The sequence below is a fragment of the Cyprinodon variegatus genome, unplaced genomic scaffold (assembly GCF_000732505.1).
Source record: "Cyprinodon variegatus isolate N-32 unplaced genomic scaffold, C_variegatus-1.0 Scaffold773, whole genome shotgun sequence".
Classification (NCBI taxonomy): Eukaryota; Metazoa; Chordata; class Actinopteri; order Cyprinodontiformes; family Cyprinodontidae; genus Cyprinodon; species Cyprinodon variegatus.
In genome coordinates, this window is record NW_015151226.1 from 209,805 (window position 1) to 225,108 (window position 15,304).

General features: G+C 36.4%; 1 protein-coding gene across 1 annotated transcript; it reads right to left on the minus strand.

Annotated features, from left to right (window-relative positions):
- Positions 1 to 2,248: 2,248 nt before the first annotated feature.
- LOC107098379 (relaxin-3 receptor 1-like) lies at positions 2,249 to 5,268 on the minus strand. The gene has a single exon (XM_015396030.1). The coding sequence runs from the start codon at positions 5,144 to 5,146 to the stop codon at positions 3,941 to 3,943; it is 1,206 nt and encodes a 401-aa protein (XP_015251516.1). The 5' UTR covers positions 5,147 to 5,268; the 3' UTR covers positions 2,249 to 3,940.
- Between the last annotated feature and the right edge of the window lie 10,036 nt (positions 5,269 to 15,304).

A 15,304-nucleotide genomic window follows, 5' to 3' on the forward strand; every position in this document is an offset into this window, starting at 1 on the left:
TTTTATAATCAAACTGCAAAACAAATTAACTAAACTCTTTGTTTCATATGTTTTTGTGAAAACCTCTGAATTCTATATTATACTGCTAATTATGTTATCACTTATTCTTTTATTAGGTTTATTCATAACCCAATACTAAAAGTTTTCTTTTAGAGTTCTATTCAAAGGTCCCAACAACATTTCATTAATCTCAATAACATCACCTAATTCTATGCTTCTATTCATTTCTTTAAGCTTGGCATACCGACTGTTTGAAATTCAAATCAGTATTGTTTATTCATAAAGCAGAAATTCACAACACATGCCATTACAAGGCACTTTACATATAAAGTTTAATGAAATCACAGTCAGACTGGTTAAAAGTATTTCTTTTCTTTGGAAATGCAGCTGATTGCATCAAGGATTATATAGGATTCGCTCCCCCTGGATGAATGTGCGGCGACAAAAGACATTTGTTCATGTTTTGTTGCTGATCGCAGCAATACTTCACACTGAGCATGTACAGTAGCATAATCTCACAGTGAAGAAAATTAAAAAGCATTCTGGTAAATTAGACAAAAATTGTTGTGTCTAAATCAGTTATTTGAAAGTGATATTTAAAAAAAAAATACCTCTTCTGTTTTACTTTCCCATAATTATAGTTTACTAAACTACAATCCCAATATTTTAAGTGGAACTGTGTGCTTGCTGAAAATATATGTTATATTGATGATCAATGTGTAAAGAGAAAGTAATAATAAGCCACAAGCAAAAAATGTTGTAAGATAGAATCTCATTAAAATCCAAAAACCTACAGAAGGTGAGAAGGTTGACAGAAAATAAATACAAAGCTGATGAAGAAGTGATAAAAGGCCAATTACCTACATACTGTATATAGTCACTTACAGTTCCCTATATACAGGGGTGAAGGGGATTCATGGATGCTAAACAGGGGATTCTGGTCCCCAGTAGTACAAAAAGAAGTGCAACAAAAAGCAGGTGACAAATTATTAGACAAGAATTGGACACTTAAATTGATAGAACCAAATTCAATTAAAGCTACAGTGTGTAACTTTCAGCGACATCTAGCGGTCAGACTGCAGACTGCAGCAACATGAACATCTCCCCCCCACCGCTTCTCCCCCCCAACAGTTCGGCAAGCGTTACGGGACAAAATGTCTTCCACGACGTCCGCATCACCTACCTTCTCAAGTTATGAGGTTTGTTTACATAGATAATTTTACAGATAGTACTTCATTAGTCTGTGTAGGGTATAGATTTCATGTAGACTTAAGATAATAAATATACCCGTTATTTTTTCTACATCGTTGTGACGTTTTGGCGATCTCGCAATCGCTAGTTTGTTGGCTCTGCGCTGCCGTAGCGCAAAGATGTCTGCCTCCATGGCTGCGAGACCCTCTCCTATGTAATTATAAATAACGAATTCTAAGGCAACGCAAATATTAAGGTTAAGAGGCTGAGCTCGTAGATGATGATAAATAACATAGTTATGTATAATATATTACATTTCTGACTGTATATCCCTGTAATTATTACACACTGTAGCTTTAAGATTAAAGATAGGTAAAAAAAAGACCAAATGGATAATAACAAACCCCTGCTGCAAAAGCTCAATATGTGAAAAAGATCTGTGATGCTACAGGCCACAATGCATAAGATGAATATACTGACAGAGGGCATATCATATTCCAAAGGTGATTATAGCCAACCTAAAGAAATGTCCCTTAAAAGGATGTTTATTTGGAATGTTAATTGTGATGTTACCTCCCTTCCAGTTGCTCCATAAACAGTCGATTCCTATGGTAATACTGGCAATATATTGCTGGTATGCCAAACTTGTTTATTTCATTATTCTTTCAGTACAAAGAAAATGAAAATATTTGAATGTATCCTGGAAAGACACTCCTGCTCAGTCCTTGTCTATGCGTTTATTACCTGTTAAACTGCATGTTTATGGGCGGGGATCATTTTATAGTGAGAATATGACCTCCACACAGAAAGGATATTCTTCTCAGTACATAACGGAAAATTCTTTTTGAATGACAACTGGGCCAACAGCAAGTCTAAATACTAGATTTATTATAAAGGCATCTTGTTTATATACATACTCTAATCCTGATTTACCATCAACAAAGTGACAACCACTGTCTCTTCAACTTGCATGGAGTTTTTTAAAGCCGGAGTTCTTTATTATTATATCAATAATAATTCATGAATAAAGACAACACATGCATTATTTATACCCAGATTTATCTGCTGGCTGTGAAAGCCATTACAAAAAAGAAAAAAAAAAAACACAGAGCAGTTTGTCCATTATTACATTTTAGTAGGAATAAAATAAAATAAAAAACACAAGCTGGCATACAAAAATTGCATCAATAAGCACAGTTTTGGTAGCACTAAAATCAAAGCTATATTTCCCAGCAGTGTCATCTAGCTCATAATCGTTTATGGTAAAAGTATAGGAAGTTTACCACACCAGGAGTATGTGAGAGTACTTAAAATCACTGTAAATTTGAACAATATTTTCAAATGCTTTTTGGCATGGGAGCCAGTGACATGAAATCGAAAATATCAAATTCTTTCACCTCATCTCATCACAATGAGAGAAGAAAAGCTTTCTTTTGTGTGATAAAAATTTAAACCACACGTCTCTGTTCCTGGATTACTTTTGATGCGGATATTGACTGAAGAGCTATGGTGCAAACACAGAATGAGAAAAATTAAGTCTGCTTAATGGGAGATTAAAGACACAAGCATCAGTGTTGTTTTTGCACTCCTGCCAGTGTGACCTGCCTTTAAGATTTCATTTCCAATTTTATTTCCACTATCAGCCAATAATTGAAATAATTAAGATTCCCTTTTTTAAAGAAATTAATAAAACAGAATAATTTCTCACATGTGCATAACTGCATTATTTTCCAGAGAACCAAATGCTGTTGTCATATCAGCAAACTGTTCAGAAAAATACAAAAAATCTAATCTATCTCAGTGAATGGCCTGGTTTAAAAATTATGCAAGTTTGATGCAAAAATCTAAATTATTCATGTTCAATCTGAAGATACTGCCACCGTGAGAAAACACCATGTTGAGTGTGGCCGTCATTGGAAGTAAGTGGGAGTGCTAAAATGAGTAGCAGTTTTTTATTTTTTTTTTATTCCTGTGTAATCCACACTGCGTACGTGCTCGGCTTATAATAATGCTGCACGATTAGATGTACTGACACAAATCTTGTAGGAAATTCAAGGACTTCTGGTCCTTGTGGAAAACATGTATCCTTACAGCTGTACACTTATTTTGCCAAGGCCTAATTATGTGGAGGATTTTCAAGGCTCTTCATTTATTTATTCATTCATTTATTATTGAGTATATTTTTCACACAGAATACAATAAACAATTACTGATGTATCATTTACACCTATAAAAAATAAAATACATTGACATTTTACTTAATTAAACACATATTCACTGAATTTTTGGTTTCTCTTCCTTGTATTTAAAGGCGATTTTTCCACACATAAAAGGCTAACTTTTTCCCTTTTTTTATTATTACATGCCTTAGATTTGGACTGAACAACACTAAGAGACAATCTTGAGAAAGAAAAACCCCCTTTTTTCAGATTGTTGCCTGTGTATCTTCCTTACCAAAAAGCAGGGCTCTCTCTCAGATAGAATAAAAGGAAGAGCTACCAGGACAACAAAGGCTAGAAGCAGAACTAGTCTTTGTGGATGCAGTGAAATTGGTACAGATCCCTCAGCATTATCCACTGTGATTATGTTGTTTTCAAAAACCAGAGAAATTTGATTTTTTTATTTATTTTGGAAAAGCTGGAATAAATTCAATACCTCAGAAAACTGCTCCACATCAATACACAGAGTACAGTCTCTGAGTCATTCTTTCCTGTAGTTTCTTTGTCACAGTGTATGCCCCTCATCACGCTCAGACATCCATCTGGACCAACACCAGAACGGGTGGCGCCTCAGCCACTTTAGTCTTGCGACGCAGAAGATGAGTCAAGCTCCTGAAGGATGGGGTAGCACGGAGAAGAAGCTCCTTGAGCCCTGCTCTAAACTCCTGGCGAACCAGACAGTAGAGCACAGGGTTGAGACAGCTGTTGGTGTGCGCCAGGCACACGGTAAGGGGGAAGGCGTAGGCCTGGACGTTGTAGAACGCCTTGCTAAATGGAACAAGGTCAAACTTTATGAGAACCCCCCAGAGTGTCAGAGCCTGATTGGGTAGCCAGCAAAGAAAGAAAGACAAAACCACTATGGCAATGGATTTGGTGACTTTGGAGCGCCGGTTCAAACGGCCTTGGGTGACCTCTGGATCTGCTGCTCCTGTAATGCGACGACTGAGGATGACCCGCAGCAACAGCAGGTAACAGACAGTAATGATGATTAGAGGAATAAGGAACCCCAGGAGGACCTTCTGCAGTTGGTACAAACCCAAAAGGAGCTGTGGATCCCAGCTGCCCGAGTCTGGAAAGCGGACCAGGCAGAGCTCCTCATCCGACACCTCAGCACTGGTGGAGTAGATGGCATGGGGTAAAGTAGCCAGCAGAGAGACAGCCCAGATCCCAAGGCTGGTCCACTTAGCCCTGGCTGCAGCTGTCCTCCGACTGTGCATCTTCAGAGCAGTGGAGATGGAGTAATACCTTGCCACACTCATTGCTGTTAGAAAAAACACACTGGCATACATGTTCATGGTGGTGACAGAGCTAATGATTTTACACATGACCCGGCCAAAAGGCCAGCGGAAGTCCAGTGCTGTGTCCACGGCCCAGAAGGGTAAAGTCAGAACAAACTGCAGGTCTGTGATTGCCAGCCCCATCACAAAACAGTTTATGGATGACTGCTTCTGCCTGTGGCGGGAATGGAGCAGATATAGAGCCAGTGAGTTCCCCACCAACCCAAGAGCACAGACTATAGAGTACACACACGCTATCATCACACGCACCACAAAACTGGAGCTGTCTCCTTGTAATTCCACAATAGATTCCCTGGTAAGGAGCTGCAGCCAGCAATGTAGGGACAGGTTGCTGGTGGAACTCCCACTCCCACTTCCAGAGTTGTTTTCTTCCTGTAGTATCTGCTGCTCACATGGCTCTGGGGCCAGTGTCTGGGCTCCAGTCTCATTCAGCGACATGGCAACACTCTTCTTCTATCATGTCCTTAAAATCAGAGAAGCTGCAAACATGGTGAAGAAAGTTTTCAATTGCAGCATTTATAGAATATCCCTGCGGCTTTATGAAAATGTCCAGACACAGGTGCAAACCTCTGCCTTAGTTGTCTCCCCTCTCATTTCCTCTGCCTATTCTGGCTTCTGTCAGCTCAGAGCGCGCCGCAGCTGTTTATACCTGCCACGTGAACGCGCGCGCTCCTCATCTCTGCAGAAAGATGATTGGAGGAAAGCGAAGCGAGTTCTGCTACATCAAAGTTAGAGATTGATGCAAATTCTTGCCCATCTCGATATTTTTCTTGCAATCTGCAGCCCTGCAGATTATGTAAAAATATTTCCGCCTGACCTGGAGACGGAGTTGAGAAAAAAAAAGGAGGAAAAAAAATGCAATAACAAAAAAGCAAAAATGGAAATCAAATATTACACCTGCGCACATGCATTTATTCCATTATAATTTAATCACAATAAATATCCAGTGAAAAAATGCATTATTTGATATATTTAAAACGTGAATCCATCAGGATGTGATTCAAAACGATTGAGATGTTGTATATGAAAACACTCAATTAAAAGCGGAAAAGTAGCTTTTAATGTCATGACTCATGTGATTGCACTTTAATGCTTTATTATTTCGTTTCAAAACGTTGCCGCCTGCACATAATGCATTTCTCTGACTAGTTTCATTTAGTTACACGCTCAGCAATTTGGTTCATTTCGATAAAAGCAACCATAGGAGGCTTTAAATGAGGTTGGGAGGGCAATAAACAGACAGCGGGCTGTTTTGGGTAATAAACTATCTATTTTAAAGCCATTACAGCGTCTGGATGCGTTCAGTAAAGTTGTTTATACAACAAGTGAGCCGCAACTATATTATGCCTCGGAAAAACGAGTCATATAGGGTTAAGAATAGCCTAAAGTTTAAGAAAATGAACATAATAAACAATAAAAAAAACAAACAGATTTATGTAAAAACGAGATCTAAAGAAAGAAAAAGCACAATTAAATAATGGGAATGAACAAAATATGTCAAATTTAAGATCAAATAAGAGATAAGCTATGTAAAATAATTAGATAAAACTATCAATGCATTTAAAGAAGAAATTAAAATACCATAAAACACATGTTATAAAATATACACTTATTTTAAGTAAGACAATAACTGGACCTGTCTACAAAACAGGGGTAGAGCTAGATGGGGGTCCAGGGGTGGCCATGTCCACCCTTAGCCAATCATTGGCCACACCTGTAGCCACTCTACCATTTATTTCCCTCTAATACAGATAGTGACAGAAGTAATCTCATCTCATCTAATTTTCATATATGAACAATTACTTGATAGCAAAAACACTGCGGTTAATTATGCACATCAGTATACTAACATTAAAGTTGATAAATACAGAATTCATGCTCTTTTCAGAGCTAGATTTTGTTTTTTTATGGGGTAAAGAAGAAATGATGCATCACTTCAAGTCATCCAGGAGCCTTCGGTTAAATCAAAGATAAATAACTATTTTAATAAAAACTTAATAATCAATTTATGTAGATAATTTAGTACTTGTAAATATAAATTTTATGCAGAATGATTACTGATAAAAGTTGAATTTTATCCACTATACCTTTTGACCATAAAGCTCAGATGTTTAGATATATGGGTGTGGGAATGTATAGTTTGTCTTTATTTTGAAAATATGGATGTTTTGCTCATTAATTTTCCTGTTGGAACAGTGTAGATTGACCGTGAGGTTCTGGCACCGATCCACTTTCGGCCACCCCTGGTTATTGCCTGGCCACCCTTATAAAAATTTTCTGGCTACGCCTGTGTTACTAAAGGAAAAGAAATACACAATGTGGAAGCTCTGACCTAAGATTGCAAGAAGTGGTGGAGCAGATAGGAGCTCAGAGAGAAATGATGGAGGAAGACCAAAGATTTTAAAGCAAACATTGAAAGCCACAGATAGGCAATGCAATGAGAAAGAAAGGGGAGGGATGTGATGATTTTTAAGGAATCTTGTAAAAACTCTGGCTGCAATTTTTTTTGTTTTTGTACGAAGACCACTGAGGGAATTTTCTACCAGCAAATAAAGAAATACACTTATTAAGTTAGCAGCAGACAAAGGCATGAAAAATATTTTCTGCATTTGAGAATATAAATGAATCATGACTTCTGAAATATTCCTTAACACTGTTACAACGCACCCTCCCAGGCTTGAATTCTAATTAAACAGTTTTTTACATTCTATTTCCATGTTATTCTGCTTATTTATCGTAATTAAGGCACATACAGTAAAGGAATGTATTGAAGTGCAACATAAAATGACCCTTACTTTTAAACAAGCTTCAAAAGCTTTAACAAGCTTTATATGTCAAACACTACTTCAAAGGATCCCACAGAAGGAATTACCAATGGAACAAAGGATTCAACCTAAACAATGAGATCAGGTAAAATAAGGCTGGAAAACATCAAAAGACTTGAAAAATATGGAGAGCTAAAAGTTACCACAATAGGAACTGACAGAGAGTTGGATTTAACTGCAGCTGATAGGTGGCATGCTCGGCTGCACCCAATAGATGAGGACGTCCACAGCTCAGAGGAAATATATAACACAAAGTGACTGTTTAGGATTCCTGCTGAACCTCCCTATGACCAAACTCCCCCTGCTGCACGCAGACATAACAGAATCCTGACGCATGTATGACGTGGCAATCTACAACTGAACTCAACCCAGAGAGACTGACACGGAGAAAAGAAGCGATTAGAAAGATTTTATTATTTTATTATCATTATTTTTAGTAGAATTGATTACTGCATCAGTGTCTTCATAGGTTTTGAAGTCCTTCACTGGCTCCCTGTTACTCAGAGAAAAGACTTTAAAATCCTTCTGTTAGTCTATAAATCCCTGAATTGATCAGCACCTCAATACATAACCGATTTGTTGTCAGTGTATCAACCTGCCAGACCACTCAGGCCTTGAAACACTTCTCTGGTAAACTTGCAAAACGACATGACACTGCTGGAATCTGTCACTTTTCCATGATTTGTTCCTTTTCCGAGACAAATAAGTAGTTTTGTGCTATTTACCAACGGTTTTTCTACGGTGGTTCTTGATGCAGAGCCACCTCATGAGAGGGAGTAAACAGGTGGGTCAAAAGGTTTCTTTTGGTTTAAAAAAGGGTCTTATGAATTCCAAATAGTAACAATGTTTCCATTTTGGTCCCTAATCGATCTGTGTCTGTGTGACGGACCATCAGGTGTGAAAACGCCCAAGGAGTGAGAGAGGAGATGGGGCAGAGATGGGTGAAAGTTTAGCTGATGCGCTAAATGGGGAAGTGGGCCTTAATGAAGAACGTCTTTAATAATGATTGGCTTCAGAAGGGGTGCAGTCGATTGGCTGAAGCTTACATGTTTGTATGTCAGCAGGTGTTCCAAGTGAGGCTGATAAATAATCTTCCACAATCAATTTTCGCTTAAGCTTCCTAAGTGGTTTTTGATCTTTTTTTTTTTCTTAGGACATCTCGGTTCTAATTAGTCTTCCTCCCGCAGTCTTCCTGCTCTCTTTGTAATATAACTGTTCCCTGTCCTAAGTAGCTCCCCTTGCTATAACATCTTCCACCATGTTAAACCTGATAATTTTTTGGTAATTTCTAAAAGACTGTGATCATTTACAAACTTCCAACTTTTGCATTTGCGTCCTTCCCACAGCTTCACTCATAACATGATTTTAGGTCTTAAAAAATATCCTGATACCATCACAGAGCAGTTGTATAAACACTAAGATAGTTAGCTTCAAATATTTCTTTCAAAAAAGTAAAAAAAAAAAAAATCCACTGGATGCTGTTTCCAAGTTTGAAGATGCTTTGCTTCCTATCCAGGAAGCTTTTTCAACTCAAAAGACAGTGATCATATTTTATTTTGAATTAAAAATCTTCCTGGATGGGAAACGAAAGGGCTTCAAACTTGCAAACAACGTCCAGTTGATTGTTTTTTTTTTGTTTTGTTTTTTACTTTTTTGGAATCACTATGACCTTGATGACTTAGAATCTTCACCAGCATTTAGCTTCAAATAGAATAGAACAAGATATAATAGAAGATATTCAAGGTTAAATTGTTTTATTGAGGAGTATCAGTATTAAATGGGTTGTGTAAATGCACAAAATGATCAAATCTTCTATTATTAACCTAAAAGTCAAACAAAATTGTGTAAATGACAATTGTAGAGTACTACTTTGTTCCATCTCCAAATATTAAAATAAAAGGGATGGGGTGATGTTTTGAAGGGCAGCATGGTGAGTTTTAAAGCTTTTAATGAGAACTAAGTGAGGAGTTAAAAAAATGGACAGGAGGCAAACAAATGTAAAATCTCAGTGATGATTCAGCTACTGAAATACTGGGAGTGGAAAAGTGGAAAAAGGGGAAAGGTAAACAGGTAAGAGCAATCAGGTGAGAAATGAGCAACACATGAGGAGGATTTAGGTGTAGACAGCAGGAGAAAGATAACAATGAGCAGAAAAATACTGAGAGGAACACAGGAAAGACAGCTTACAAAAAAATAATAATAATAAAAAGAACAAACAACCAGATCCAGAAATATGTAAAAAAAAAAAATTAAATAAAAAGGAATATAAACTGAACTGATAAGGTGAACCCTAATTTGCAAAAATTCTAAAAGGCAAGAAGCAGATAACATACTGAACAATATGAAAATACGGAAAAAAAAGGCAATGTGTTGATTTTTTTGTTTTTATTGCTGTTACATTCAAGGTTAAAATTTTTGATGCAATGAATGTGAAAAATGTTCAATAAGTAAAAATCATCTTGCAAGGCATCTGCACTCCCTCAACATTTCCTACTGTTTAATTATTTCTAGCCGTTAGAGTAATCCTTTACTAAAAAAATACTCTGGAAAAAATTAAAAGGACGGAGGAGGAAGAGAAAAAAAATAATCTGCCCCCTTTTACTGTAATCCATTTCAACCCACATGCTGTCATCTTAACAATCCCTAAACTGCTAAATACATAGGCAGCATTGACAGTAGGCCTGGGTTTATATAAAATACATTTTAATCTTTGATGACGAATAAAACTGCAAAAAAAAAAAAAAAAGACTGAAAAAAAGACTGGAGCTGTTTCACAAATTCCATACGGATTCTTTTTTAGCCTTCACCAAACAAAACTCATTGTCAAAGACACCTTTTTAGGGGTAAATTTACCTAAATGGCATATAGTTAATTTGAACCCTAATAATTTTAATAGATTATTTTTCTTAAAAAAAACATCTTACACTGAATTGCAAAAGTTATTTTTTCTTTTTGACATTTTGTCATGTTTCAGCCTCAATCTTATTCTATGGGGATGCCATATCATAGTCCAAATCAACGTTCCACTGAATTATGATAAAGAGGTAAAATAAAAATCATATTCAAAAACTTTTTGCAAACAAGACTCTCTTAAGTGTGGAGATAATTTTCATTGAGGCCTGTTTATTTCGATACCACTGCTATAATTACCAACAGAAGTAAAAACAAAAACATAATTCTTACCAGGACAAAAAGACTAGACAAGTAAGGGATTAAACTGCTCAAAATCTTGGAGCAGAATTGTGTTATAGAAGAATATCCAAAGCTTCAGAAATTTCACAGAGCACAATTTAATTCAACACCCAAATATAACTATTGTAAAAATGCAACCCTTCCTAAAATGGACGCGCACTTAAACTTAAAGCCTTACGGAGTGAGAATCAACAAATATGGGTCTAGAGTTACCATCAACCTATTGCTATTTTGGCCTAAATGCAGCATTGCAGACAACGACCTGAACAGGACCCTTAATACATTATCCACATAATTAAACATGACAATGGCAGCATCAGGCTTTTGAAAGCTTTTTTTTAATCAGGGCTAGGTGGGCTGTTCAGAGCTGGTGGATCAAGTTTAGTACAGAGCAGTTCTTAATATGTGGACATTGATTTTAAACTGCAGTATAATTTATAATATTCCAGTAGAATTCAAGACGTAAAAAAAAAAAACATGAAGTTGCTGCTCACACTCACTATCTACCAGATCTAAATAGAAGAATAGTAAAAAAAAAAAAAAGCTGGTAGAAGCCTTCCAGCAAAAGATTTAAAGCTGTAATGGCAGCAATAGGTGGTTCCATCAACTATTGAGCAGATGCACCTTCAGGTTTTAAAAAAATGCTAATAGCCTCAGCTGCAAACAGATGGTCACTTGGTCATGACCTCAGACAATGAATATTCAAAAAGCAAGTTAAACCTGGTTCCATCTGCATCATTAAACAGAGCCCAAGAATCTGATAGGGCTCGATATACAGTAAGTAAATCTACACCTAATTTGCTGTTGATACTGTAAGAAAATTCGCTGCATATATATAAGAGAACATAGAAAATATTTCCATGTCGAAATTTTTGGTCACTATTATACTTTAACTGCCACTTGTAAATTTTATTGTCAGTAGTCGAATAAAACAATCGAATTCCACTGAATTATGATAAAGAGGTAAAATAAAAATCATATTCAAAAACTTTTTGCAAACAAGACTCTCTTAAGTGTGGAGATAATTGAATGAATAGAATTGAATAAAATGAATAGTTTATCTTCACTCCCACAGTAAAAAAAGATAACACTCATTACATACTCTGAGCAGCAACACTGGCTGTGTGCAGCCAGGAACACCTTTCCAGTAATTAGTATTCCTCAGTGGAAAAAAGAACAATTACCTATAATCACCTGTTTGGTTTGACAAGGGCCATACTTAAAATACACAATTCTGCTGTCAAACATCTCTTGCCTGAAAAAGGAAATCAACCCTGCTTAAATAACATTATAACTATACACATTTAAAGAATTTATTCTGCAAGGTTTTGTTTTGTTCATAGCCCCGATATGCTTCTCCAGTTGCTTTAGCCAGCTTAATTCAAAGGAGGTGACAGCTCTGTTTGATGTAGCTCCATAACAGATCTATCTTTAAATGTTCTTCAGATGCTCTCCAGGATTTTGCACAAATATGCTTGGCATTTGTAAAGCCTCAGGAAAATTCAGTGACACATGTTTTATTTTTTAGGTTCAGTTCCAACTTTGTTCAGAGCAGCATCATGTTCTGGTGTGGCACACTGCCTGGTTAAAAAAACAACAAAAACCTAATCTATTTTTCCTGTGTGGTTTTTGTGTTTGTGAATTTCTCCGCTGTCATTTCCCCCCAGCAACACTCGCTGCAACCCCGTCTGAATGCATGTCTATCCAGGTGTATCTCTGTTGAATGAACTTAGACGATATCTGCTTTGTTGAACACCATGAGATTTAAGATCTGCTCACCAGAGATACGTTTGTGAGAGGGAATTAAGATAATAACCTATATTGCCTAAAGCGTACACTCAAATTCACTTCAAAGCGTATGAACTTAAGGACTTCCCATTCTTATTTCATATGGTTTAATATGATGTTGGGCAATTTATTATAGCTATACCAGGTTCATTTGTACATTATTTTATAGACTTACGGCCATGGAAGTGACAGAAACACCTATATGGTGTCAAGAATTGGTTGTGGCTTGATGACCCAAAAGCAGAGGCAAGGAGGCAGTGGTGATATTCTTGTGGGTTTAATAAAAGGTTAGGTGAACACAGAGGCAGGAAATCAAATAAAAATCCAAACACGAAAACAAAGTCCAAACAAACCTGAAACCAGGAATCCAGAATCCAAAAGTCAAGACATGAAAACAAAGGAAAAACTAACCAGAAACCATGAAGACATCAGGGGGGATACTATCACGAGGAGGAAGGCTCAGAGAGATGGAGTTGGAGGAAGTTGACGAGAAGTTAGACGAGGAACCAGCACTGAAGAACTGCACAGAGAGAGTATTTATGGGAGACTGAAACAAAGAGAGGGCTAACGAGAAGATTGGGAGCAGGTGTGAACAGAGCAGAAACAGGGAAAGGAGCTAGGGAGAAAGGAGAACACAAGAGGGCAGCAGAGGGCAACAAATAAAAACCTGAGAAATGAAAATAACCAGAAAACACAACAAAATAAGAAAACATGGAACAAAGTACAACAGAATACACAACATAAACATATCAGAACCAGAACTATAACATATGGAACTTGAGGGAATGCTTTTCACATGTCATATAGCTGGATATGTCTAGCAACAACACAGTCAATGAACATTCTTTTTTTTTGCCTTTTTAATAAAGGTGGTCTTAAATACAGAATTGTGGCTCAAACCACAGAGACTGAAAAATTTGCACAAACTTCATTGCTTCATTTTTGTACTGATGCAATTTTCACTAAGTAGAGAAGAATACAATGGAAGGCAATAAAATAATAAGTTGCTGAAAATGTATTAAAATGAAATCAACTTGTATAGCTTTTAGCCACTATGGGCACTATAGATGTAATTTTTAAGTTTAGCGAACCTGGAAGCAACTAGATACACATAACTGTAGCAAAATTAAACAGTATCACTTTGTTCTCTGTCAGAAAATGAAAATATGTCTGATCAAGCAAGTTTCATACAGTATCAGTTTTATTGCTGAACAGCAATGTTTGTTAGCTTGTGTTAAAAGGGAGCCCAGGCTGGAATGTCCAGGGTCACATGACTCATTCAGTGACTGATTCGACTCTCTCAAATTAAATAGGCGAGATTTTTAAAAGGCAACAATGATCATCAGTAAACAACAAGCACTTTATACTGACCTAATGATCATTTAATATCTCAAATTAAGGAATATTTGGGTCAAGGTAAACAATACCGTTTTAAACTGACCATCAGAAAATGACATATATAAAACTCTCACAACTTGAACTGCTGAGTCCAGTGATCTAAATGTTAGCTCAGATGGAAGTGTTAATATAACCCTACCATTCTCACTAAAATGGTAAAAGGAAGAAGTTTCTTTAAATATATTTCTTCTAGCAGCCATAGGTACTTCTAATCCAGAGCTGGTTAAAGCTTTAAGCAGAATTTCACTTTTATGCCCTTTAAATTTATTCCAGCATTGATCATTTTTTAGTTTTTTCATTCAAAATAAAATCTTCATTTTACATTTATTCTAACCAGATGCTTTCTCAAACTTGACACAGAATGAGTTTTAAAATACAGTCACCTTAGCCCCTTTACGTAATTTAATGCTACTTAAAACAATTGCCTTTATTTTTAGTTTTAAAAACATCTACAAAATTCCCTGAACTTGGAAGATAAGGAAATCCTGTAATTCACACTTTTTTAGTAAGTAGGAGTAAGTAAATAGTTATTTAGAAATCTTGGCTTTAGAAGTTTTTCTATCTGCTGTTGTCAAAATTGCATTTACTTATCTTCATCACTTTAACCATAAGTCCCCTAGGTTACATTGTATTAAAAAGATATAATATAACTATAGGAACGTATGAAAGAAATGTCTTTCTCAATTAAATCCAAACAATACCATCATAGTTGTTAAGGCTCTTAACCAGTATAAAAAAACACGTATAAAACTTACAAAAGAAATAGAAGAGGAGATTTCAAAGTAATAGTCTGCAAAATGGTGAAATAAAAACACATTTTATAGCCCTTTGATTATTTCACATTTGGTGCACCTTCTCTCCAAAAAACAAAACGAAAAAATCAAGCGCAGGTGAAAAGGATTTTAGTATTGGGTCCGTTTTTTGATGAACCCCTCTTCAGACAATTTGAAACATGTAAAGAGAAGGCTCATCTGGAGGAGAAGAAAAATAAAATGCCACCATGATTTGTGTGTCATCCTAAGCTTTTCCAGGCCGCTTATCTTATTTTAAGTCTATATAGAAAAATTTTAACTCACAATTCTCCTCTTAGAAAAATTGGAATCAAAACGTTCTTTTAGAGCAACTTCATCCAAGTATCCACAAGCACCTTTTTGATGAGTGCTTTTGATTAGTGCTTTTTCCAACATGAATAAAAGACCATGTGAAAAACTGTATGAATCGAGTGCTTCAGTTATCAAAACACTGACACTTTGAAAAGCCCCAGATCTTAATACCACTCACGGTGATGTGCACATCACAGACAACCTCACCTGGACTGTAATCACCACCTAACTGGTCAAAGGACCACCAATGCGCTTGTAATTCCTATAGAGACTGAGGAGAGCCCACCTGC

Excerpts from the sequence above, each read along its gene's own strand:
- LOC107098379 (XM_015396030.1), bottom strand. The coding sequence starts at position 5,146 with ATGTCGCTGAATGAGACTGGAGCCCAGACACTGGCCCCAGAGCCATGT.